General features: G+C 36.4%; 4 protein-coding genes and 1 long non-coding RNA gene across 5 annotated transcripts in view; 2 read left to right on the forward strand and 3 right to left on the reverse strand.

The window, feature by feature from the left end:
* The window catches only part of LOC109133053, a 22,401-nt gene extending 17,932 nt beyond the window's left edge, over positions 1-4,469 (forward strand). Inside the window, exon 3 of the long non-coding RNA XR_002037908.1 lies at positions 4,447-4,469. This is a non-coding gene — a long non-coding RNA (uncharacterized LOC109133053). The remainder of the gene's footprint in view (positions 1-4,446) is intronic.
* The window catches only part of LOC104766113 (clathrin heavy chain 1), a gene marked incomplete in the record, with an annotated part of 13,881 nt that extends 9,232 nt beyond the window's left edge, over positions 1-4,649 (reverse strand). The window contains 15 exon segments of the mRNA XM_010489967.2: positions 31-117; positions 348-407; positions 502-618; positions 702-899; positions 993-1,109; positions 1,720-1,785; positions 1,872-2,099; positions 2,182-2,261; positions 2,349-2,457; positions 2,542-2,640; positions 2,740-2,867; positions 2,950-3,028; positions 3,125-3,213; positions 3,770-3,974; positions 4,325-4,649. Coding sequence (XP_010488269.1) covers positions 31-117; positions 348-407; positions 502-618; positions 702-899; positions 993-1,109; positions 1,720-1,785; positions 1,872-2,099; positions 2,182-2,261; positions 2,349-2,457; positions 2,542-2,640; positions 2,740-2,867; positions 2,950-3,028; positions 3,125-3,213; positions 3,770-3,974; positions 4,325-4,369 — 1,707 coding nt within the window.
* Positions 5,644-7,541, reverse strand: LOC104766019. Its single transcript, XM_010489861.2, has 2 exons — positions 6,683-7,541; positions 5,644-6,208 (listed from the first exon to the last, which is right to left on the reverse strand). The coding sequence occupies exons 1-2, from the start codon at positions 7,487-7,489 to the stop codon at positions 5,885-5,887; spliced, it is 1,131 nt and encodes a 376-aa protein (XP_010488163.1). The 5' UTR covers positions 7,490-7,541; the 3' UTR covers positions 5,644-5,884.
* LOC104765924 lies at positions 11,686-12,788 on the reverse strand. Its single transcript, XM_010489753.2, has 5 exons — positions 12,673-12,788; positions 12,532-12,586; positions 12,354-12,413; positions 12,211-12,263; positions 11,686-12,102 (listed from the first exon to the last, which is right to left on the reverse strand). The coding sequence occupies exons 1-5, from the start codon at positions 12,709-12,711 to the stop codon at positions 11,971-11,973; spliced, it is 339 nt and encodes a 112-aa protein (XP_010488055.1). The 5' UTR covers positions 12,712-12,788; the 3' UTR covers positions 11,686-11,970.
* Positions 22,979-25,082, forward strand: LOC104765834 (transcription factor MYB34-like). Its single transcript, XM_010489644.2, has 3 exons — positions 22,979-23,334; positions 24,023-24,152; positions 24,287-25,082. The coding sequence occupies exons 1-3, from the start codon at positions 23,202-23,204 to the stop codon at positions 24,765-24,767; spliced, it is 744 nt and encodes a 247-aa protein (XP_010487946.1). The 5' UTR covers positions 22,979-23,201; the 3' UTR covers positions 24,768-25,082.

The raw sequence follows: 27,465 nt of genomic DNA on the forward strand, positions 1-27,465 counted from the left end.
GTATACAGTATATCCTACGTGTTCACCTACCTGAAGGAAAAGATCAGTGATAGTGTTGTAGTCAACTGGACAACCTCCTTCCATTTGGGACATCATTAAAGCAAAATTTACTGCTCCCTGCAATTTGCAGATAAAAAAAAAAAGATTTTTGAAATTTTACAGGGCAAAATTAATCAAGAAGAATCAATTTATGACTCTTCTTCTGATACATTTTTGAAATTTTACAGGGCAAAATTAATCAAGAAGAATCTATTTATGACTCTTCTTCTGATACGGAGCAAGAATCTCGTAAACTAGTCCTTCCATGGTTTAATATGTTGCAAGTATCAAAAGTGCACCACACTAACCTGAGGATCCGTACGGAGTATTGTTTGCAGAAGAAACATGTAATCAGGTGTGTACCCAACCTAAAGTCACAACATGAAACAATGACACTTCTTGAGCACAATGACCTTTAAGGTAACAACGGAGGGGGGAAAACTTTAAAACTTAATTTTTTACCTGCTTTGAATAAATCAGTATCTTGTCAAACTCCCTTCGCTCTGCAAAAGCTGCAACGACTTTTGGAGTAGCTCTAGCTTTGATGTATATTTTTAAAGCAAGGTCATTATCAACAGTCTGGAACAAAAAAGATTACCGTTACAACATACTAAGGGAGACATAGGAGTAGTTTTAAATGAAAATCGTCATTTTAAGATTACCTTGACAAGGTCTCCGAGTTCTTCACTGCATTCTAACTTATCCTCTGCCAACCAGTTTTCCAAGAGGTTCTTCTTGTTTTGATTCACAACAAGCCGAGATAGTTCCAAAGACTCATATGCATTGAGCTTCCCTCTAGTCAAAAGGGTCCCAAAATACTGTAACAATGGAGGAGTTTGCCCTGCTTGTACAGGAACACTCTGCAAAATTGTATAGTGTAATGTTGTAGTTTCATCATATTATAGTAGACAACACGTTCACAGACGATTCTTTGTTTGAATTGGAAAAGATACCTGGAATTTAGCCACCGTATCAGGTGTCCGTAGAATACCCTGAGGAGATTCAGCAGCAAGCTCGGCAGCCTCCTTGTACTTTGTTTGAGCAAATAACTCTTGGAACCGCTGGACAACCTGTAACATCCAAGATGAATATAAATTTGCATCCACAAATGTGATACAAGCAGTGGGTTTGGAGGTCGAAGGAGTTTGTTTATGACCAAATTGAATATGGGATTGGGATATTTACCAAGTGTTCTAAAGTTACTAGGGTTTTATCAATGGTTTAAATATGATCTAGTCTGTATCTGTATAAGATATCTTAGGAGTTTGGAAGAGGTTTATCATCAAACTCCTTAGGTTTTCGTAATCCCAACATTATCAGCTACCCCCTCCGTTTCAGATTAAGTGTTTTAGACTAAATTTTTTTGTTTCAAAACAAGTGTCATTTACGATTCAATGAAATTTTGATATGAAATCAACTATTTTACTCCAATGTAATATTAATTAACCATGTGACATAAAATAGAAATCCAAGAGGCAATTGTTTTCTACGGATATATTAGAACATTTACTTATTCCTTCTTTTGCTTGAATATGTAAAAAATGATAAATGACACTTGATTATACGGAGGGAGCCTTAAATATCAATTTCTAATTTTCTACATTATTGGTATTTATCGGCAATATTTACTTCACCAAGAAAATAGATCCACACATCTGATCCAAAATAAATATCCCATACCAGATTTTCTGCACCAGGGAGGTTTCCTCTCTTAGCAAGATTGACAGCAAGCTCCAAATTGTTCAACTGTGATACAAAAGCATAGATTTCTTAGCATGTCAGGATGAATAGATAGATTATATAGAGAAAAACAGAATAAGAGATGAACATACTTGACCACTAATAAAAGGTATTATGGTGGCCTCATTTACTGTTGCCAAAAGAACTTGTCCTCGCCTATTAATGGCATAGAAACCCCCAGCTGCGGAAGCTTCAGATGTTAAGAAAATGGGGTCCGGACTAATCCGATTTCTGTAGATAGCAGAAGCTGTCTCTAGATCATACACAAACAGCAGGCCAAGCTTGGTGATGACATATATCAAGTGAAACTTGTGAGAGACCTGCCCGGGAAAAAAAAGTCGTGTCATGAATTTACACAAGAAAATTACTGAAGTTAATTGAACATCTAATGCAACTACAAACCTGCATGGCCACAGGAAAATCATCAGCAAAATCTGGAGGGAAAAAGAGATCTGCCTGCTTTTTAGTAAATGATGGTTTTCCTGAAAAAAATGACGCCCACTTTTAGACATCAGACGAATACCAACAACCAATAACCATGAAAATAAAGAGCAGTTAAGGAAGCTAACCTGGTTGGGCACCAAGCTCAATGACATGCAACTTTGATGTTATCTGCCCAGCATTAAAGCTCTTGCTTGCAAAGGATATAAGAATAGAAGGATTTTCATTCCCAGGGACCTACCAACCATTAATAACGTTGCTTGTTATACTACATTTCAAGATCCGACCATGAATAAACTAACAAAAGAACCACATAGTTACCTTAAACTGAGCAAATGACGCAGCATGTGCTTCAAGGGCCTGGCTCCGTTGTTGATCCACAGAGAAAAGCTGCATATTTCCCTTGACCAGTTGTGGTCTCTACAGAAGACAATAATGAAACGATCCAGTCAAAAATGTACAACATGACTGCCCTTATGATGTCTTAATTCAACCTAATACGTGGTGAAGGAAACCTACCTCAGGAGAGCCAGGAGCAATTCCAATCAAGACCAACCACTTCTCATTAGGAGAGCACTTATAGTTTATAATTTGATTGTTTGCCAAATTGGCCGTTCTGTCAAACATCTTAACTGGCTCAGAATCACCTGGAAATATCGGGGGAAAAAATGAGAAACAACATATACATGATGATATGAAGAAGAGGACAGTAAGTTAAAGATACAAAACCTTCAATCGACCAATGATACACAGAAGTTTGTGTGACCAGCCCCAGCATCTTTGGTGTGATCCACTTCCAAAAAGCAACCTATAAAACATCAGTGAGACCAGTAAAATCAGAGACTGTATGAAATATACAACATGAAAGATAATTGGGTTACAAATTGTTTGATTTAACACTCACCTGCTCAGGCATCTGATGTGATTTCAACTTTGATTTTGCTTCGATGTTAAATATTTGTAGATGATCCTGAGTAGTTCCTGGGACTTGAGCTATATACGAATTTTAGAAAAAAGTGAGTAACAAAGTAAGCAAGATATAAGTAATAGACAATATAAGGAAACATCAACACTAAACTAGAATTTCTAATTTAACTTCACTAAGCTTGAGACACAACACTGCCACGAGAATATAACACATGTTGGAAAACATGGAACTTAACACTGATATTTTCTACAACATTAAACATGCTATCAACCCAAGTCCCGAAGAAGAGTACCGGACTAAAACATAAACTCGATGACTGTAGCTACGTTTTCATACTGATTTGATAAATAGATTTTCTATCAATTGATGTATCACAACATGGTCAGCGTCATCTAAACTTCAAATAACTAAAAAAAACGTTCTATCAAAATAATAAATAGCATAAGTAGTTAACAAAAATGAAGTAGAAGTTATCAACGGTAATTCTGGAGAAAACTTCAACAGGAAACACTTATGGGTGTTATAACTGATAATACACTTCAAAAGGAAACTCGTAAGGGTGTTATAAGTGATAATACGACGCAAGTTTCTTTCGATTGAAGGAAACAACCGTTAAAATACCTTTTAAGGCAAGGATCCTAGAGTTTGGGTTCATAAGAGCAGAATCAGCAGTTATAGGTCTCCTTAAAGGCTGCATCGGCATATTCATATCGATAATAACAACACTGTTCTGCGGTGCAGTCTCCCGTACACAAATGTACTTGTCAGACTCCATAGTAACATTTGTGAAAGTGATGAATTGTTGGTTGATCCCAATGCTCGGAAGCTGGAAATATACCAAAACAAAAAAAACGTCAGTTTGGGCATAGTTCATTAACTTAGTTACAAGATCCGAGTAACTAAGCACACTGCACAACACAATAACTTCGAAATACAGGCTAGATACATTCAGGTAACACAGATCTGAGCGTACGTATATAAAATCTGATCATAGAGACAATGGATCATAAACTGACTAAAACATACACCGATCGAGTAGAATTCAGAACTGGAATCAATCATATAACAGTGTGAGCAGAACCAAATCGTAAGAAATCAGAGAGTACAACTACAGATACAAGTTAATCGTCCAAAACTTTCAGCTCGATTTACAAAAGGAAAAAACGGAGAACTCACCGTTAGGACCTCCTTCATGATGATGGGGGCGTTAGCTGCCGCCATGTTTGACCTCAGATCGCGGCAAGAGAACCCGGGGCCAAAATCAGATCGACGGCCGGGACGGGACCGTCAACGGCCAGGAGAGAGAGAGAGAAAGAGAGGAGCGATGCGAGAGAAACTAAAGAAGATTTGAAATCGCAGCCAGATCTGAGGTAAGTGAAGGAGAGAGAGGTGATGGTGGTGGTGGAAGATAGAGATTCCTTTTTTTTTTCTTTTATCTTTTTCGTTTTTGAAAGTGAGAATGAGGAAAACAGCGATCCAATCGGAGTCACTCGTCGAATATAAGGGTGGAGAAGGAGACGACGTGCTACAAAGCTTTAGTGCCTGAGCTGTACGATGTGCTTTTTTTTTTTTTTGGCCTGGATCGTTTTCGGGTCGGGTTTAGAACCGCGTAATCAACGGGTCGGGTTTTGTCACGAAGCAGTACTTTTGGGAATTTTATGAGTATGTTTTGAGCAATGGTCAATAATAATATATTAATATTTGTATTTTTGATATGTTGATTTCATAAAAAGACTGTTTGCATGTCGATTTATATCTTTTCCATTTGAAAATTTTTATACAAAAAATAGGAACGAAGTTTGAAAGAACATTAGGTATGATAATAAGATAAAAAGTTTGCTTTGTTCCACACCGATATCATATATAGTTATAAAACTATTTTTACGTTTTAAAGTAACACTTTCTTTTTTCACAGTCCAAAACGTATTATATGATTTTCTATATGGTATGAATAATCTAGTAAAATGTCAATTTCTACTATGGAGGTAAATGTTATACAAAAGTTTCTACTATTTCGTATCGAGTTTATGTAGACCAAAAATTTATAATATGATCCAAAAATTATTAATCTTACGCATTGATTTAAGTGTTAAGAAATTACGTTGATTTAAGCCTTTATACTGTTGTACTATTACTATTTATAACTTTAGCTCGAGCGATATATGTGTTTGATTGGGCAAAGCGTTAATTTGTGTCACGCTCTAGTTATAGCAAAAAATGATCACCTTCAGAAACAAAAATTATCTCGCACTGCATGTGGTCATGATCTGTTAGGCACTTTTGTCATGTCCGGATTATATAATTCTACTCCAACGTCATGTGTAGTAAAATAATGGAAGTCTAGCTTTAAACATCATCGAAAGACAATATATACATTGAGACATATATTCTTCTATTTAAGATCTACGACTTCAGTTGAGTATGATAGAGTCATTGATGTAAGTATGTAACCAATTACACGTTCGATCTTAATTAAGATCCTGACAGTTTCGAAATACGAGAAAAAATGTTTTGAAATTTTGAATGATGGTCGAAATAAAGGAACAATCAAAATGGAACATACTCCGAAACTGAATCGAACAAAAACAAAAAACAACAAAATTTCAATGCAAAAAATGATAATAATCCGCTGCAAAATCAGAAGATTTTTAGGAAAACAAAAAAAAGTAACAACAAAACCGAATCTAGGTACTCAACCTAGGAAACAAACAAATCAAACATCAGTTCTTCAAATCTTTATAAGATTTGATTCGATCGGTATCTGTCAAGTGGATCCCTGAAGAAGAGACGTTCTTGGTACACTCTCCATGCGTACTCCTTGAAACAAAAAGATCTGAATGCCCTTTTCTCATCACTTCTTGCTCCTCCATCTCCCTCCTCCTCTGCATACTCTTCTTCTTTGTCACCGTCACTGATCATATCTTTTAACGGAGAAACCATAGTGTCCATGGGAAGTGTAAGCATCAATGTCATTGTCACACACTTGTTTGGACCATCGTTTTGTCCCGAACACAACACTGGTCGATATTTAACTCTTTTCACCTCTCCGTTTCTCCAAACCTACAAATTTTAAGTTGTATGTTAGTTTGTCAAAAGTTGAAAATAAATAAGACTATATATATATTATATACTACTAGTATTATTTTTTTGGTTGGCCATATATATAGTAATAGTATTATAGAAAGCTTATATACAAATTTTGACTAAAAAGAGAAACTATATTCCCTAATTTCCAAAGTCCTAATTTCTTTCCCAATACAGGTTTTGACCTAATTAAAAAACATATCCCCCTTTAAAATTTTCCCCGCTTCACAATTTTGTTAGAAATATATATCGGAAATATACAAATCCTTGTTCTCTTTTTGATCAATAATGTTAAGACAGCGAATTAACGCCGTAGTGGAACAAAGCTCTGTTCCATCAGAAAGCTAAGCTGATAATGCGATAATTGTTTAAGGCTTTATATAAGAAGATAATTAAGTAACTAACTAGCTGTTTAAAAAGATAATAAAAATAAATAAAAGAGAACTTAACCTGAGCAATGTCACCTAACGTCACAAGAACAGAGTCAACTCCGGGCAAAACGGACACCCAGCCAGACTCGGTCAGCAAACAATACTTGTCCTCCCTTACCTGATACTGTAAACATACAACAAAGGGATAAAATCCGTTGGTTATCTCCGGTTCATCATCAGGAACACCTTGGTTAAGCCACATCAGAGTATTAAACCGGGTCGAGTCATATTCGAATCCGAGTGCGCTAGCCAGCATCTCTACCGTCTTCAGTCCAACTTTCTCTAGAGTCCGAGTGAACTCGCGGAGGGAACTCAGGTTCAACTCACTCGACTCGTTTGAGCAGTCGACGTCAAGGCAAAGCGACGGCGTTTCAGCATCGGCTTCGTATCCCAGCGGCCAGTTTTTTGGAAACGACGTTTCTTTCTTCTCTTCACTGAGGTCTAAGAGTGAGAGCGAGTCAGTCTCGGCTGCTTCAGCGAGTGCAGAAGGGATAACAATATCGGAGTCATCGATAGAGAGTTGGAAATATCCAAAATCAGTAGCGGCGGAGATAAGATCGTCCCAGCTTTCTCGTTCTCCGGCGGAAAGGGATACCATCGGAAGAGAATCGACGGAGGATGCAGGAGCGTCGGAGAAGCGGCGGTTGGGGAGTGAAAGCAAAGGAGGGAGACGGTGGAAAAGGCTGGAGAGAGCGTCGACTGCTGTTTCCGGTTTTTTGGTGGTGTTGGGATGTGAACATGACGGAGTTGGTGGAGGCGCCGCCGTGGCTCCACCGTGTTTTTTCAAAGGTTGGTGGTGGTTGAGGTGAGCTGAAGAGGAAGCCATTTGAAAGATGGATGTGACTTTGGAAGAGGCAGAGGCCTTATGTGAAATGTGTTAACAGATGTGTAACTTGCGTCTACCGTCTACGCATGTAATGTAAGGCTTTACTCACACACGCGTGTGGGACTATGTATAACCTAATTTTCTAGATCGATTAGTGAAAATGAAATCAATCTATATCGTCACTAAATAAATTCATTTATCATGTTTGTTTATTTTAATGACATGAATTTTGCAAGTGGATTCTACAATTATTATGTTATTTTTTTCCGATAACACATTTTTAACATGCCCACTAGTTTAAATTATACTTACGTGGCAAATAACATCGATCCGCAAAACAGTGGAATGATTAAACGATAAATTCTTTTTTAGGTGAACAAGTAAAATCATTGTATGTGTATACAATTTTTTAGTCGCAGAACAAACGAATGCATAAGTAAATCTACCAGAAAATCGGTATTAGTTGAATTGTTGTTGTGTATGATTTACATCTTATCATCATGTTTTATTTCTTTTACTTTTTACGAAAGTTAACTAACTTTTTTTTTAATCATCACACGAATTAGTTAAAAAGATTCTGGAAATTTTGATTTATAATAGAAAATATTCATAGTTTATTAAAAACATTACAAACTTAAAAATATTATGTAACCAAATAATGACTACAATTCCTAAGTTTTCCTACTATATAATTAGGAACAGTAAGAAAATGAAACTCATCTTCTTCATTAACAATTGGGTGGTGTTCTCTTCATGATATTAAATGAGATAATATAAATTGAGTTGCTCAAGTAAATATTAATTGAAAGATGGACTAGTTAAAATATCATATTCAAGAACAGGTTTGCATGCATTTTAAACATATTCAAATAGAGTCTCGAATATAAAAGTAAGCACAATGCATTTTAGAAGCACAATCCGGAATATAGAAGTAAGTCATTGGGAAACTTAGCCAAAAACAAAAAAGTAGTGGTTTCAGGCCACAAACGCAAAGCAATTCCAACAACTACTCTCTCATTGTAATGCTTTTGCATCGAAAGTCTGAAAAACGAATCAAGTCCAATTGTGCTCGAGAAAACCATCAATGCCTTCCTTGTTAATATGTGCTTTCAAGTCTGTTGTACCAAAAATGACCACCTTGCTCCAAACAGTGGTGAAGGCACAGCTTGATAATCAAGGCGTAGCTGGTGTTGTCCACTCACTAATGTAACCCTCTTCCGCTACTTCTCCTGATTCAGGAAAAGCTCCTTGGAGAACTTCTCTTTCAAACCCTTGCGGCTGCGGCGATTTTGATAAGTATGATGTCTCAGCTTTTGTTCTCCGATTTTTTTCCGCTTCCTTTGCTTACCGTTTATGCATAGTAGCTAATGTTACTCTCTTCTTCTATTCCTGATTTAGGAAGAGCTACTAAGAAAACCCTAACGACGATTTTTGAGAGGTACAATGTCTCAGATTTTGTTCTCTTTTAGTTGATTCTTGGTCTAATTTTGAATATTGAGTATACATTTTTGATTTTTTGAGATTTTATAGAAAGATTTTGTTCTCCTTTCGTTAATTCTTGAACTAATTTTCAATACTGAGTACGATTTTGATTTTTTGAGATTTTATAGAAAGTTTCGAGATATGGATGGTTTCAAAAATGTCGCATTGGGAGTCTTAGTCTTGGACAAAGTAGAAGCTATTGTTTCTTCTTTTTTTTCTCACGATACCCAAGCAGTCTTATAAAGCTGATGCTCTCACCTGGATCAAACTCGAACTTTGGGCATTATCATGATATTGGTAAAAAAGCTAGAGGTATTGTCTTTCTACCTTTTGTTGTGAAAGAGAGTTTTAAAGCTAGAGATCAATCTTTTGTTTTTAATGAGGCGCATTCAACTTTTGCAGATCTCTTGTATTCTGATTATAACAAGGGTTTAAAAGCTAGCTTCCGTGATAATTGCTTAAGTGGTTCTCTTACCAAGCTGCGTCTTAAACAACCATTTTTGGGACAACTTACTTTTCAATAGAGGTTTAGGAGTGCTACTTTTGCTCTGAGTATTGACACAGATTCTGCCATTCTCCTAAGCTCTAAGATTGAAGCAGTTGCTCCTGGATTTGCACCAGGACTTACTTGCCTTGTGAATGTCAATCTCCCTAACCAAAATTCTGGCAAGGTATAATACGAATTTTGTATACTCTCGTTTCTTATTCACCTTTATATTGATCAATAGTGTCATTTATTGATTCTCATTTTATGCTTTTCTTTTCTCGCAGATCGAATTGCAGTACTTGCGTGGTCTTGTAAGTTTAAGCTCCAGCTTAGGCTTATTTAACAACCCAATGTTCGGTCTATCTGGTCTGGTTGGCAACAATACTTGGGCTGTTGGTGCTGATGTTGCTCTGAACACCAACAATCACCAAGTCACAGCTGTCAATGGTGGATGCAGCTGAAGTTGGGATCGTAAAAGTGCTTCTCTCACCATGTAAGCTCTCTGTCTCTGTCTTCTCTTACGTTTGATGTTCCTTTCTCTTGACATGCTGCATTCTTATCTTCATTTAGTCTCTATTGCATTATTTGCATGCGCATATGTGATGTTTCATATACTCTTTGTATTGTTCACGAGATTTCAGTATTAATAGTATTAGAGCGCTTTTCTGCTTTTTTCTCATTTATTTTCCCAAGAAACTTGTAACAGACCATTTTCTCAGCTCAAGAAACTTGTAACATATATATCTTTCTAATTTTTTGTTATTCATGTTTTGTAGTGAGGAGAAGGGACGGTTTGTCAAGGGACAATATTATCATCCCTTCTCCAACACTTCCATCGGGGGAGAGTGGTCTTTTAATGTCCATAGGAGGCGCTTATACTTATCCTTTGGAGTTCAACAACATTTTGGTTCAACCGAGTTGAAGGCACGTATCAACAAGCAAGGTATAGCTGGCTTTCTTCAACACAATTGGACATCTGAATCATTTTTCAGAGTTTCCATGCAAAAGCGTCACCATGAGAGAGCAATTCTCGGAGTCTCTGTTGCGTTTGTCGCTTGAGAGAGCAGTTGTGCTTACTTCTATATTCGATACTGTATTTGAATATGTTTAAAATGCATGCAAACCTGTTCTTGAATAAGATATTTTAACTAGTCCTTCTTTCATGTAATATTTACTTGGAGCAACTCAATGTCTCAATTTATATAATCTCGTTTAATATCATGAAGAGAACGCCGCTCAATTGACAAGATAAGTTTCATTTTGTCTCTTATTACATTACTGTTCCTATTTATATAGTTTGGAATATTGGATTGGAAAAATGTCATAAAAATCTCCAACTTTCAAGATACCATTTTAATCACAAACTTTTTGTTGACTTGACTATAAAATAGCAAAGTTTTGTTGACCACGGCGTTGCAGGAAAATAATATCTATTTGGAAACACCCAATTTGGTACTCAAAAATTATTTTCCAGTTATGTTTATAAATAAGTCCAATTATATATAACAAAATTTCATAAAAATAATATTATATTTATTCAGATGTAGATGAAAACTCAAAATTACCGTTGTGATGTAAGAATTAAGTTGGTGAACTCTTGTCTGAATGATAGATGATTAAGCTAATTCTGACTTTACGATAGTTGTTACCATAAATATTAGTTTTGACTACTACACACAGACCGGAATAATTTAGGATTTTGGATCAAAAAAAAAAAATGATAGATGATTAAGCTAATTTTTCAGACTTTAAATGCAAACGCATTACAATCAGAAAGCAATTTTTTGGAGTTGCTCTTGCGTTTGTGGCCTGATACCACTACGTTTTTGTTTTTGGCTAAGTTTTCCAGTAACTTACTTCTATTCGGGTTAGTGCTTCTATACGAGCTTGTATTTGAAAATTTGCTAAAATGCATTTTGCTTACTTCGATTCGAGACTGTATTTGAATATGCTTAAAATGCAAGCAGACCTGTTCTTGAAATTGATATTTTAACTAGACCTGTTCTTGAAATTGATATTTTGACACTCCAGTTAGGTTAGCTGCCTTCTTTGACCATGTTGCAGAGAAAAGAATCTCAGAATTATGAAACCATTTGATAGACTCTCTAGTAACCCTGTAAGTCTAAGTAAGTTTGTTACACTTGCAAAACAGAATTGTTAAGTTGATAAGACTCTTGCCTGAATGATATAAGATGAAAGGATTATTACTTGGTCAAGGCCTCAAGGGTAACAGAAAACTTGTGCTGGTTCTATTGGCACAGTGATGGTGCGTATAAATGAAAAGATACTCCGATCCAATTACTGGAAACCGGTTGGGTGATAGATGAATTGAAACATTTACTTGTCCTTTAAAATATGACTTTTCTGTCCTTGCAAGAGAAGTAAGCTAACTCTGACTTTTATTTTACTTGTTAGAACTTGGAAGTGATGATTGTTCGTTCTCTCACATTCATTCCCATAAGATATATATATCCTCTCGCCTGCCCAACACACAATGACCACATTCTTCTCCTCACTTAGCTTCAGACCACATCTTTTCCAAATTGCTAAACCATGTCATCTTCCTTATCTTCCTAAATTCAGGCCACATTTTTTCTCTTAGATCCTCAACTTTTGCATGATTCCCAAAAACTTCCCTCAAAACCTGAAAAAAAAACACACACACAGAGAGATGATGAAACAATGCACAAATGTAATTCAATTTGCTTAATTTTTTCTTTTTTGTTGTGGTTAAAACTATTCAATTGCTTACCTGTTGTCTCTGCTCCTCACGTTCATCTAGTTTACCTCCATACAGAATATAAGCTTAACACAAAATTAAAATTATGATTAAATAGACTCGTCGATGAAAGTAATTATTAAATCTTTATCAGGAATCTATGGTCTCCTCTATACCTGAGGTCAATCCCAGAGTCCCTCCTGTACCTTGAATTAAGAACCTAGCTACCTTGGACCCTAGAATCACAAAACGATAACTTTTTGATTTTTGTTTTTTTCTTCTTCTAATAAACCTCCAGACTACAGCTACATCGAAACCCAACACACACACTCGCGAATTTTCACAGAAAGTTACCTTTGCTACTACCGGATGAAGATACATTGCGGCGGGACTGGGAGAACTTGCGGCACTGTAAAGTTTTAATCATGTTCAATAGATCGATCGCACAAAGGTGGGAAAAAAAAAACGCTAACGATAATCAGATATTCGATTTACCTGCGCAAATATCAATCTCATATTCCTATTCGGCGACATGATCGTGAAATTAGGGTTCGCTCTGAGTTCTGATTTCCTCTTCCGCTCTTCGGAAGGGTGGAGAAAGAAAACTGGGGTCTTTGTGAGTTCTGTGGTAAAATGGGCCGCCTACACTGTTGGGCCTTAGCCTAAATTAGTAAAATAGCGGTTCGATATTTCTTAAAAAAATCTTTAATTTAGTTTACCATTTTTATCTCTTAATGTCCTTGGATAATTAATAGAAACAATGCTTATCTCCTACATAACCTTACTTTGTTTTCGTTTAGTTGTAGTAAGGGTTGAACGACTACAAAACATTCAATAAGGCCTAGATCAATGAGTTTAGGCCAGATTTCCACATCGTCCGACTAAACAAAATTGGCTAAATCGTTTGTAAGAAAAAGAAACTCAGGCACAAAAGAATACAAAAGCAAAATTTAAAAACAAATGAAGAAACGAGGCAACATCACAAGCATATTTTTTTACTGATTTTTATGTTCTGCACACCGTCAAACAAAATCCGAACACAAGGCAGCATCACTAACAACCATTTTTAAAAGATTAGTAGTCTAATTTTTGAAAGCCTCAAACAAAAACATAACACACTACATTCAAATCAACTTTCTAAGCAGATCACGCAGCATCATGTCAAATCGTGTCAGACAATGTGCCTAAAATCAAAGAAAATACAAATGTTAGATTAATAAAAAAAGATCTTAATCCCAACTGTTGAAGATAAAAACTAATAAATTCCATACATGTGCAAGTGTCTGACGTCGACGACGATGAAGTTCTTCTATATCCCTCATCATTGTTCGACAATGTTCTAGTACCTCGATAGTTGCTGAGATATGATCAAAGAATCAATCATAAATTTTTTTTTACTCTAATGATTTTTAACAAAATAAAAAAAAACCAAAAAAATCAAAACAATCTAAAAAAACTCAAAAAAGCATTACCCAGGAAATGTAAGCAACATGTCTTGTTCATAGATTGCACAAAGAAAGAATCCATAAAGTATCAAAGGGTAATCAATGATGAATTCTTCGATTTTTACCTGTTGGATTACTCTTTTCAGATTGTTGTTCGGTGGTATGATCGGATAATTTTGAATTTTTTTTCTTCGGAAACAAAAAAAATCGGATCTCAAGTGTTATGTCTTTTTAATGGTCTTATACTATTGGGCCCTAACCCGAATTACCAATATATTTATTGTCTATAATATATATTCCCTAATTAGTTTAAATTTAATTTACTAGTGTATGAATTATGATTTTTTTTAATCAAATTTGATAAAAATTGAACTCCCACAGTCAGTTCCATTGTTATTCAATAATGTCGACATTCACTTGAAATTTTAATACTTGGATATGCAGGAAAATACTATATTAAGAAAATACTATATAGTTGGAAACAGCCAATTTGGTTGATGAGTTTAAAATAGATCAGTCATATTTAATGATTTTCTTTTTTACTTTCATCGCATAACTTAAAATTGGTCTTCTTATTTGTTTTTCTTTATTTATTTCAAACATCAATTGGTCTTTCTTAATCTTGTCTCTAACACGGAAACAATAAGACTGTCTTTCTCATCTTTCCACATTGCGAAAATGTCTAAAACTTATGTACTAGTACTGTATGTATTATGACTTCCAAACACAGAAGCAAAAAATAGGAAAACTGAAAATAACTTATTCGAATTAAAACATGCGCATTTGCATATGTAGATGCCTGTGTACTCTGTTAATGAACTTTAAAATGTGAAAAGAATAGAACTTAAAATATGGAGCACGAGTGTTCAGAATAGAGAGAAAATGTAACATAACGACAGTTACATACACATGATCTTGACTCTTTTTTTCTCCTTTCCAATTTTGATCATAAATGGCCTTGGTCCACGCAACTTGGATGTCCTACAAATATACATATAATATACATTACTATACAATAATTTAATTAATACATACAAACAAACGTAATCTATATAACCAACTCCATAACCATTATTTACCGATTTGATATGATATATTTAGTGAATGCTGTATGCCTGTATTATTTTTCAGAGGTATGTATTTTTTTGTTTGCATCATCAATATTTGAAGCATTTTGATATATGTCTACTTAAATGGCCAAATTTTTTTCCAAATAACTGAATATGTGAAATTTTACTTTTTGTTTCCGCTCTCGATTTTGGACTGTTATTTCGATCAATATTAGAAAAAAAAAATATGGAGTTAAATAAAAATAATAAATAATGATTATGATGTTTGTCGAATAATTTATGTTTGTTTATATACGTTATCATATATATTTTATTAGAGATATAATATTTTATATCGGAAGCTAGACAAAGATCCTGACAGTATATATACACACCTCAAAATTACATCGTGTAGAAAGGCAGCCAGCTCCACTCATTGCGCAAAGGTTATCGAATATCTATCTAACAGCGGGAGAAAGGAAAGATAGCCTCATCGCGCAAAAGGAAACCACGATGACAGTAGAATATGATGCTTTTATTAAACGTTGGGCTATGTTACGCCGTTAGATTGTGGGCAATGAGTGGAGATAGTGTTAGATAGATATCATCGGCGTAACCTAGCCCACAATCCACTCATTACCAAGTGTTAGATAGATATCATAGAATCTAGAAATATAGAATATTTCCTTATACTCTTGTTATCGAATATGTATAGAACTTGGGGAGCACTCCTATTGTACCATATATAAGGATTGTCTTGTGAATAGAATTCACCACGGAGTTTACCTTTCTACATGGTATCAGACGCTTAAGCTAGCCACCAAGCTAAGCGATCGATCCAATCTCCGCTCTCTCTCTTTCTTTTTCATCACATCTCTGCTTCTTCTTTTGTTCTTCCTGTTTTGTTCTCTTCGTCATGGCTCCCCACACCTCTTCTTCCTCCACTAATGAAACACCATTAAGCATCTCTCAGATCAAGGCTTATATCCCTATAACCCTTGATATGACCAAACTCAACTATCAAGTTTGGCGAGAGTTGTTTGAAACTCACTGCATTTGTTTTGGGGTTCTCGGTCATCTTGATGGTACCTCTATTCCTACCCCTGAAACCGAAAAAGAATGGAAGGAACATGATGGCTTACTGAAGATGTGGATTTATGGAACGATATCAGAATCAATCCTTGACACCGTCCTCAAAACCAAGTGCTCTGCTCGTGATTTGTGGCTCACAATCGAAAATCTCTTCCAAGATAACAAGGAGGCTTGAGCTCTCGAACTTGAGAATGAACTTCGCACAACTGTCATCGGGGATCTCACCGTTCACACCTACTGCCAAAAACTCAAGACTTTCTCCGATCAACTCGCCAATCTCGATTCACCCGTCTCGGACCGCGCTCTTGTTATGCATCTTCTCAACGGCCTATCCAACAAATTTGATAACATTATCAAACACAAATCCCCATTCCTACAGTTCATTCAAGCTCGCTCGATGCTTACCATGGAAGAGAAACGCCTCACCAAACGGACACCACCAACACTCGTCAATCACAACACGGCTTCTGCTCCTCCTCTTCTCTACACAGACTCAGACCAGCAACGTCCGTCCAACCATGGAGGTTACTCGAACAACAACAACTACTCACATCACAACGGCGGTGGTAAAGGTCATCGGTGCCGTGGTCGCGGTGGCCGTTACGGTCGTGGTCGCGGCCGCTAAAACGGTCAATGGCCCCAACTTTACACACCGACTTGGCCACAAGGAGCTCAACCATGGCTGGCGACTTATCCTCCGCCGATGCTTTCCTACCCTAGCCATCAATTCTCCCGTTGGGCTCACTCCCAAACTACTCGGCTCACAACAACCGTATGCAGCCTGGTATTCTTGGACCCTCTCCTAGGCCCAACCATGAAGCCCATCTTACTAATGCAGCAACTCATCAACAACTAACGGCCTTGTACTTACCTACGCAAATCACTCATGCGTTTAATACGATGACACTGCATGATCCATACAATCCATGGTACATGGACTCCGGTGCAACATACCACATTGCCTCACATCCAGGTATTCTTCGTTCTACTTTTAATTTGAGCAATCTACCTTCTATTACTGTTGGCAATGGGTCTTCCGCTCCTGTTACGACAACCGGTGAGGGGATTCTATACTCTCCCTCTCGTCCCTTTTTCTTATTAATGTTCTTGTTTGTCCCGCAATTATTAAAAATCTGATATTCGTTCGTAAATTTGTCACAGATAATTTTTGTTCTCTTGAATTTGATCCTTTTGGTTTCACTGTTAGATTGTGGGCAATGAGTGGAGCTAGTGTTAGATAGATATCATACCTACACTATCCGCAATCTAGTGTAACCTTGGAAGTTGATTGTGGATTGTGGATCCTTTTGGTTTCACTGTTAAGGACCTTCCAACTCGGACCAACCTTCTCCGCTGTAACAGCTCGGGGCCCCTCTACTCGTTCACTCCGTCCCCCATTCAGACTCCTCCTCTTGCTCTTGCTACTTCTACTTCCAATACTTCTCTCTGGCATCGAAGACTCGGCCACCCCAATGACCAAGTTCTTCATCGTCTTCTCTCATCTCTTTCTATTTCTAGCAATAAGACTGACTTGACAACAATGTGTCAAGCATGTCAATTGGGTAAACATACTAGGCTCCAATTTGTTTCTTCTACTACCTCTGTCTCTCGTCCCGTGACATACTAGGCTAGACAAGGATCCCGCCATGTCACTTTCGATGAGGCTATCTTCCCTTTCTCTATGACCCACACTCCGTCTGTAAGTCCTTCTTCTTCTCCTTCTGTGATTCTTCCTCCATCACCAATTGCTCCCATTCTGCCTCTTCCAACGGTCCTTGAACCGCAAGCTTCCGAAAATTCAACTCCACCTTCTCCTCCTCCTCATCCTACTCACCCTATGACAACTCGCAGCAAAAGTGGTATCGTTAAACCACGCGTTCGATTGTGTCTTCATACTGACGCCACAATTTCTCCCTTACCTTTGTCTCATGTTCAGGCTGCAAAAGATCCCAATTGGAACCCAACAATGACAGTAGAATATGATGCTCTTATTAAACGTAGAACGTGAAAACTTGTTCCGCGACCTGTTACTAATTCGTTCTATGTGGTTGTTCAGGCACAAGTTTAATGCTGACGGTAGTTTATCTCGCTATAAAGCTTGCCTCGTGGCAAACGGTAAATCTCAACAGCATGGAATTGATTGCGATGAGACATTTAGCCCCGTCGTGAAACCAGCCACTATCCGCACTGTTCTCAGCGTTGCCGCGTCCCGTGATTGGCCTTTACATCAACTCGACGTCAAGAACGCTTTCCTTCATGGCGATATTGAAGAAACAGTTTACATGCATCAACCACCAGGATTTGTTGACCCATCCAAACCTGATCACGTTTGTCTTCTCCAACGCTCCCTCTACGGCCTTAAGCAAGCCTCTCGGGCTTGGTACAACCGCTTCGCAACCTATGCTAAAACTCTTGGTTTAAAACAAAGCTCCTCTGATGCCTCCTTGTTTATTTTATGTCACGGGTCTGACATTGCTTATCTCCTCCTCTACGTTGATGATATCGTCCTCACCGCCTCAACTACACCTCTCGTTCAACGCATTATCACTCATCTTAGCTCCGAGTTTGAAATGACTGACCTTGGCCAACTTCATCATTTTCTGGGAATCTCTGTTCAACGTGATGTTCATGGTTTGTTCCTTCACCAACAAAATTATGTGGCTGATATTCTTCATCGTGCTGGTATGACTGCTTGTAATCTTTGTCTCACACCGGTCGACACAAAAACAAAGCTTGAGGCTAATGACAGTCCATCAGTCTCGGATCCAACTCTTTAGCGCAGTTTGGCAGGCGCTCTTCAGTACCTCACATTCACACGACCTGACATTTCTTTCTCGGTTCAACAAATCTGCTTGTTCATGCATGATCCTCGTGAGAATCATTTTTTGGCACTCAAGCGCATACTACAATATCTTAAAGGCACCATCCGACATGGTCTTAATCTTTACCGCTCCACAACCACTGATTTGATTGCATACTCGGATGGTGATTGGGCTGGCTGCCCTTCTACACGGCGTTCCACTTCGGGTTATTGCATTTTTCTTGGAGACAACCTTGTCTCGTGGTCTTCTAAACGCCAAGCTACTATCTCTCGCTCTAGTGCTGAAGCGGAGTATCGCGGTGTTGCCAATGATGTCTCCGAAAGTACTTGGCTACGCACACTCTTGTTAGAAATGAAGATTCATTTACCTCATGCCACCATTGTTTACTGCGACAATATCTCTGCCATCTACTTATCCTCCAATCCAGTCCAACATCAACGCACTAAACATGTTGAAATTGATATTCATTTTGTTCGGGAAAAAGTAGCACTTGGTCAAGTTCGTGTTCTTCATGTCCCGTCTGCGTATCAGCTTGCCGATGTCTTCACCAAAGGTCTGCCCTCACCATTGTTCATTGATTTTCGAACCAGTCTAAGCGTCCGAGAATCTCTCCCGCTTCGACTGAGGGGGAGTGTTAGATAGATATCATAAAATCTAGAAATATAAAATATTTCCTTATACTCTTGTTATCGAATATGTATAGAACTTGGGGAGCACTCCTATTGTACCATATATAAGGATTGTCTTGTGAATAGAATTCTCCACGGAGTTTACCTTTCTACATATTTAGGTTGTGTATATTTTTCTTTCCAGCATCTAGAAAATGAAATGAGAACATGTTAAAACTGGTGGACTAGATCGAGAGGGAACAACAACTCATCCCTTTCAGTAACGTTATTGATTTTTCTCTAGAAGAAAATAGAACAATTTATTTAAATCACACAATAAACAGAACTTCAATGGTTTTGGAAATGCATTGAAACGTCAACATTATGACAGTGTTAAATATGGCTATATGTTAACGTGAATGTGAGCAATTAATTTGTTGGAAAAAAACAAATTTGGGCTTTGCATAGACACCAAGTGTCTCCGTACCCCACAGGGACACATGCGAACTAGACGGTCCTTTTCCATACTTTACTGTTTTATGAGTTACATTATCATGGATAAAAGTTTTAATTTCATATTTCCATATTATTGTCATGGTTACCTAATTTGAGGTTGAGGATTCTGTCATAAAGTTTACGAGGTAGTAAATCTGGTGTGATGCAAGGTCGAAGAAGATTACCGGAGGATTCCATCCAAACTGTGAAACAATTATTAATACAGCAAAAGCAAAGAAGAGACTGTGGGGAGTCTCATCCCGCTTGCCACAAAGTAAACAAGCATGAGTGGCCTGAGTTCTCGCTCTGGTGCTTAATTACTCGGTCAGCCAAGTAAAGGAAGAGTTAGTTGGTATAATTGTTTAAAAAAAATATAAGTAAATTTGTTACACTAACGATATGGTTGTCATGTTTTCTCACTTGTCGTACGTGTAAACGTTTTAATTTTTTTTTTAATGTTTTGAATTTAACATATAAGATTTAGCTATTAAGATTTGTTGGTACTTGGATGACAGAAATTCTTGTATAAATAATTAAATATTTTAAAATGATTTATACTGTTAATATAAAGAAAAAGAAAAGAGATCTTGGAGTTTGGCTTGTGAAGTGCTTATCTTCTGAAAATTTACCATAACTGCTAAGATGAGAGATGGGTTATAATTTCTAATTAAGCAGCAGGATATCGAAAAAGATCAGTGTGGGGTTAGCTTGGTGCAGTGGAAGAAGAAGCGTATGTGCGGTTCGAAGAGGGAAAGATACAAAAGAGTAGTTTGTTACAACGTGTTTGTGGGAGTTTGGAGTTATAACTAACCCTCTTGTGGTTGTGTGGGAGTTTCGAGTTGTACCTAACTCTCTTATGGTTGTGTGGGAGTTTTGAGTTTCAATATGGATATTTTGTTGGAAGAAAATTATTGAATGTGTTTTCTTCTCTATTGAGATTTCTGTTTAATTATTACATGAAAAAATCTGCTTGATATTATCATATGGGTTCTCTGATAAATAATGAACTTATATATATAATCTGCTTAATGATAATTGAGATGTTCTTGCATTGGTTAGATTCTGCTAAACTCTTTATTGGAATCAAATGATCATTTGGGATATTTATAATCAATGTAGAGAGCGAAGTAGTAGATTAGGTCACTCTCTCTTTTGGACTGTTCATGGTACCAAACTATCAATATTAAAAAAAATGGAGCCAATTAAAAGACAATAAATAATTTTCACATAATTTGTGTTTGTTTATAAATGTTATCATACATAGTAACATTTTCGTGTGAATAATTAATATAATAATTTAGTTAAGTTTTTGATAATATAGTTTACTTTTTAAACTAACTAATTCATTGACGGATATAAAAACAAACAAGATAAATCAGATTTTGCGGATAACATTTCTGAAGGAACAACTGAGAATAGTTTAAAAAATCGGTGGACAAGATCGAGAGGGAATAAGTCATCACTTTCAGTAACGTTATTGACTTTTGTCGAAAAGAAAAAATAGAGCAATTATTTAAGATCACACAATAAACAAAACTTCAATGCGCAAATTGGATTTATGCCTCGAAGCCTCAACATTTATGTCAGCGTTATTTGGCAGTGAAGGGACCGTTTTCAAAATATCAAAACATAGATTGGATAGTAGTATATGATAACGTGAATGTCAGCAATTTATTTGTTGGAAAAGGATAACTTAATTCAAATTTGGACTACGTGACAGTCTTCCATACTTTAACATTGTTATTACCATTTTGGGTAATACTATTTTCGTTTTTTTTTTCAGAGATATTTTTCATATATAACTTAATTGCATATTTCATATTGTACTTACCAAAGATGTCATACACAGTTACGCACACATTGAGTACGTACTTTTATCCATCTTTTGAACCGGCATTGCTTCTACATTATGCTTAAGCAATTAATATACAAGCTACGAACTTAAAAGACAAGAGACTTATTTTTTTTTGGATGTTCCATTAAATCCATTGTTACTGGAGTATATTAATCATTGGCTTTTAGTAACTTCAAGAATAATTTCGAGGGTTTATCTCGTTAGAAATACAAGATCTAAATCATATGGTTTTAGATAAAATTTCGGATAGTTTAACAACAAATCATCACAATTTTTGTAAATTCTTTCGATATCTTCCAAAACATATTAAATTTAAAATTTAGGGTTGAATACATTATCGTACATGTGGTTACGTTGATATTCACTTCACTGACCGAGTGTTCGATCTCTAGTGAACGCTCTAACCGTTGCCAACATACATAGTTCCATACTAACGAAAATTTTCAACCATCAGATAAGATCCGAATTCTCAACAGAACAATTTGTCTTCCATAAGCACTAAGATATATATATATATAATGATAATATATCAATACTTTCTTGTCCCAAAGGAGATTTTGAATTCTCATTTCCCTCTCATTAGTTATCAGTAGAGAATACAAAATGTATCCCAAATCAGCAACGCATTCTCGTATGGGACAATATTAGTGATCGAAGCTGAAATGTGCAGTTATAGATGAAATCGAAAGCTGGAAACGTGAATCTCCTCCGCTTGAGCTCAAATTGTGCACAGATTTGGAATCGATCCAGTGAATCAACGATGAAATGAGAAGATAACGTAGAGAATTTAAGAAGTAGAGATCAAACGAGCGAAAAAATGCTCTGATACCATATTAGTTGAATCAGAATCGAGAGAGAAAGTTTGTTAAACTCTGATTTCTCATTAAGGAAGAAAGAGGTTGTTACAGTGTTCTTTATCTAGAACAAGAATATTAAACCGGGATAAACCGGATATGTATAATTAATCTATCATAAAACCGGATATTCTAGAGCCCTTAACCAATCCTAATATTCACAAGTATACTAACTATATACAATCATCTAATAGACAAGAATATATGAGAGGAAACGGGCACCGGATGGAACACAATTTATACCCATCCTTAGTAAGTACAAATTTAAAATTCTGTGGTAACTGTAATTAACATTGTTGAGTAGATTTTTTTATATATATATATATATATATATACATATTTAATTTATGTGAAAATGTTAAAAATGATATCTATTGTATCAGATAGAGGTATCATATATATTACACATGTTGATACTCCATGTAAAATTACAGGTGATATTACTTGGTTTATACAAACGTGAATTGTGAACGTTAAATTATTTTTTTTTTTTAAGAAAAAAAAAGATATTGAAGATAATAATAGATTGGAAGATATCCAAATATCTCGCTACATCGAGGAACCCCATTCCTCACTCTTGAAAAGATCATTCTACGTACTTCTTCTATATAAGTGAGAGAGAGCCTCACATAAATGAATAGAAGTCCCCTAATATTATTACTAATTATAACAAGAATATACTTATTATCTTAAGATGAGGTGATGTACGCTGACTCATCAAGAGGAGGACTCGATTCGACGGGAGAAGTGATACGTGCCGAGATTTGACTAGTTCACCAGAGTGCAAAACCAAAAGAAACGAAAATGGGGAGGATGACGTGGTTCGACGCCAACGGGATGAAGAAAGGAGAGTGGACGGCGGAGGAAGACCGGACGCTCGTCGCGTACATCAAAGTACACGGTCTCGGCAACTGGGGTATACTGGCTAAGAAAGCAGGTATAAATCTTTACATTTACACAATGATATCTATCTGACTATATATGTTGTATGCATACTTTAGATTCTAGTTTCTGTCGGACTAAGGATACAAAAAAATAGAAAGGATTTATTTTGTTTTGAGTATGTTTGTTTTAATTTTCTAGATTCATGCTTTATGGAAGAAATTATTATAAAAAAATCGATTTTGGGAAGTAAATTTAGGAGTAGTTACATGAAATTACAGAAATTAATAGTAGTTCTGTAAACCAAATAAATAGGGGACCTATAATTAGGAAAAGATAGACCTTACGAGCTTTTGGTTGATACATAAAATCTGTGTATGCATACACTTTTTTTTCTTTCTTTTTTGCTCATTTACTACAAATTTATGTTGTAGAAGAGATTTATTCATATATTTATAAACTTGCAGAACCTTCTATCAGATTGTATCGATATGATGATATTATATGTAACAAAGTGTATGAAACTCAAATTATTATATATCATCTTATACTAGTGTAAATCTCTAGAAATTAGATTATGATCCTTTTTAACCCAAAATAGAGTATCTTTCATTTGTTGTTCTCTCTTTAGTTTGTTTGATGGAATAACATGTTCAACCTTTTTCTAACTTCCCTGTTTGCCATCGTGATGAAATAATAGTACCTTATTTTCTGATAATTCTATGATTTAAATGTAAAAAAAGGTCTGCCAAGATGTGGAAGGAGTTGTAGATTAAGGTGGCTGAATTATCTGAGGCCTGGGATTAAAAGAAGCAAGTTCACTCCTCAGGAGGAAAACGAAATCATCAAGTACCATGCCCTTATTGGAAACAGGTAAATTAGTTTGTAATTACATGTAAACCCAATCCATTAATTCTTGATCAATACTTTTTTCAGTCAACTATTCAGTGTTAAATTACTATAGCAATATGGTACTTTCTTTTAAATTGATGATACGTAATTACAAGGTGGGCAGTAATAGCTAAGCAATTGCCGAACCGAACAGATCATGACTTCAAGAACCATTGGAACTCATGTCTTAAAAAAAGACTCGCTAAAGAAAGAATCGATCCAATGACACATGAGCCAACAGTTCTGACCGTCGAAGCCACGTCCTCCTCAACGACGCCGCCTTCTTCGACACCGCGCACTACTTCTTCTTCTTTTTCCTCCACTGGCTATGCACGTCTGCTTAACAAACTCGCTGCTAGTATCGCTTCGAGAAAATACAGACTCGACAAGATCAAGATGGTGATATTCTCTGAAGAACCAAGAGAAGCCAGTGATAAAGAGAAGATGCTGATAACCATGGAAGATGAGGATTTGATTGCTTGTTTTATGGACTTTGATGAGAACCTGAGTAAGGCGTTGTTTTGTGAACTACCTTGTCATGACTCTACTCCTACGCAGTGCCAGCTTAGCAAATTTGCTGAGGGTGCAAAAACATAGGGTCCAAGGGTTCAAAAATATTTTACATGTTAATTTTTTTATATTTTTAAAAATTAGTATATATTTAGGTTTTTTTAATGATATAGCAATAGCACTGGATCTAGATAAAGTTTGAGCTGAGCCTGCTCCTACGACGACTGGCTTAGTGGCTTTTAATGCTACTCAATAATTGAGCTATATTGTACTAACGTACTAGTATCCCAGATAACACCGCGAAGCAAGAAGAAGTTGCGCAAGTAGTCAAAGTTCTCACCTAATTAGTTATCTATAAGGCTCTCAATGATAACGTGTGAGACAATTGCGTGGGAAGTGCGGTAACGTCGTGACATTTCCAANTCCATTAATTCTTGATCAATACTTTTTTCAGTCAACTATTCAGTGTTAAATTACTATAGCAATATGGTACTTTCTTTTAAATTGATGATACGTAATTACAAGGTGGGCAGTAATAGCTAAGCAATTGCCGAACCGAACAGATCATGACTTCAAGAACCATTGGAACTCATGTCTTAAAAAAAGACTCGCTAAAGAAAGAATCGATCCAATGACACATGAGCCAACAGTTCTGACCGTCGAAGCCACGTCCTCCTCAACGACGCCGCCTTCTTCGACACCGCGCACTACTTCTTCTTCTTTTTCCTCCACTGGCTATGCACGTCTGCTTAACAAACTCGCTGCTAGTATCGCTTCGAGAAAATACAGACTCGACAAGATCAAGATGGTGATATTCTCTGAAGAACCAAGAGAAGCCAGTGATAAAGAGAAGATGCTGATAACCATGGAAGATGAGGATTTGATTGCTTGTTTTATGGACTTTGATGAGAACCTGAGTAAGGCGTTGTTTTGTGAACTACCTTGTCATGACTCTACTCCTACGCAGTGCCAGCTTAGCAAATTTGCTGAGGGTGCAAAAACATAGGGTCCAAGGGTTCAAAAATATTTTACATGTTAATTTTTTTATATTTTTAAAAATTAGTATATATTTAGGTTTTTTTAATGATATAGCAATAGCACTGGATCTAGATAAAGTTTGAGCTGAGCCTGCTCCTACGACGACTGGCTTAGTGGCTTTTAATGCTACTCAATAATTGAGCTATATTGTACTAACGTACTAGTATCCCAGATAACACCGCGAAGCAAGAAGAAGTTGCGCAAGTAGTCAAAGTTCTCACCTAATTAGTTATCTATAAGGCTCTCAATGATAACGTGTGAGACAATTGCGTGGGAAGTGCGGTAACGTCGTGACATTTCCAAGAGTAACAAAAAAAACTTTAAATATACGTATGTATTTATACGTTTTCGTTACTATTAGAACCGTACTACAGTTGTACTACATGTTATTATTATTCAAAGCCTAAAAGTGGAAGAAATATGAATGGAATGGACTCTACTCATGTCATCTATACACGTTGACTTCTTAATCTGCTCCCGCAGATGGAATGGACGATCTACTCCTTATCTTTAAATTTAAATATAATTTCTCTCCCGATTTTTTTTTTTTAAAATCCATACCACTTCGCTGAAACGTTTCATAAATCTCTCTCCATCATTCGATGGTATTCTAGTAGCTGGACCCAAAAAAAAAATCAAATTCAACCTAATTTGAAATAACAACCTCCGGTTATTGTTTGATGACACAAAATAATCAAACTTAAACCCATCGCCGGAGAGAAATCGAGACGCCATGATACGGAAATATACGCTGGCGGAAATACGATCAGAAGAACGTTACCTTTGCCACTACGGTACGAACACCTCGTAGAGAAATTGCGCGCGGGCACTGTAAAGTTTTCATCTTCGTCTAACAGATCGTACAAAGAGGAAAAAAAAGGTAATCATAATGATCGGAAACTAGGGTTCGCTCGCTCTTCCTTTTACTCGTCTCTGAATTGTGTTTTTCTTCTTCCTCTCCTTGAGAGTCCTGTGGTTTAATGGGCTTATACTATTGGCCTTTTACCCGAGTTAACGATAGAATGTGCATGATGATGTTTACATACCACAAGTTAATGTTTAATAAACTAAGCTAACCAAGTTGTAACAAACTCTATACACTTTATATACTACTCTAATATTAGCTCCACATGCCTCATGATTTTGTATTGCTGGAACTTCCAGATCTATATGGCCGGTTTATCTTAGTCGACATGGCTCGATTCTTCTTCTTCGCATGGGCACGGCTCACTCTCTCTCTGCGTCCATCAGAGCTGCCTCCCCCAACATCCCCACCATCAATTTCTACAACGTAACTAGCTAGAATTTCTGTTTTCTTCTTGATGTTTTCTGCCATTGGCTAATACTTATTATATGTCTGACTTGCCTTGTTGTTCACGATCATCTACAGATACTTAACATTATGGAAGAAAAATCAAAGACTAAATTTTTTTGGTATCGTTGTGCAAACATTTTGATGAAAAGCCAAAATCTTGAATTTGTTTTTTGTTTTTTTTTAAACAGAGGAACAAGCGCCTAACTGGATTCTTCTTAATTAGCCTCAATTACCTATTTCATTTGGGACACATAATCCATATCTGATCAATGTTTAATCGGAACAATAACTAAATTTCTTGTCAATGGTGTAGAATTGATAGTTGTAGTACACTCTTCAAATCTTATCCATGTTGACTGCAACAGCAAGATCGCCAAAGTTTTTTGTAGATGCAAGATTTTACCCTGGTGCACAAAAAAAAAAAAAAAAAAA

Source organism: Camelina sativa, chromosome 1, assembly GCF_000633955.1.
Source record: "Camelina sativa cultivar DH55 chromosome 1, Cs, whole genome shotgun sequence".
Taxonomy (NCBI): domain Eukaryota; kingdom Viridiplantae; phylum Streptophyta; class Magnoliopsida; order Brassicales; family Brassicaceae; genus Camelina; species Camelina sativa.

Bases quoted from the DNA above. Each gene is read 5' to 3' on its own strand.
- LOC104765834 (XM_010489644.2), top strand. From the start codon at position 23,202: ATGGGGAGGATGACGTGGTTCGACGCCAACGGGATGAAGAAAGGAGAG. The intron at 23,335-24,022 runs GTATAAATCTTT...ATGTAAAAAAAG, and splicing joins TATACTGGCTAAGAAAGCAG to GTCTGCCAAGATGTGGAAGG. The intron at 24,153-24,286 runs GTAAATTAGTTT...CGTAATTACAAG, and splicing joins CATGCCCTTATTGGAAACAG to GTGGGCAGTAATAGCTAAGC.
- LOC104765924 (XM_010489753.2), bottom strand. From the start codon at position 12,711: ATGTCGCCGAATAGGAATATGAGATTGATATTTGCGCAG. The intron at 12,587-12,672 runs GTAAATCGAATA...AAAACTTTACAG, and splicing joins TGAGATTGATATTTGCGCAG to TGCCGCAAGTTCTCCCAGTC. The intron at 12,414-12,531 runs GTAACTTTCTGT...TTGTGATTCTAG, and splicing joins TTCATCCGGTAGTAGCAAAG to GGTCCAAGGTAGCTAGGTTC.
- LOC104766019 (XM_010489861.2), bottom strand. From the start codon at position 7,489: ATGGCTTCCTCTTCAGCTCACCTCAACCACCACCAACCTTTGAAAAAA. The intron at 6,209-6,682 runs GTTAAGTTCTCT...TAAAATTTGTAG, and splicing joins CGTTAGGTGACATTGCTCAG to GTTTGGAGAAACGGAGAGGT.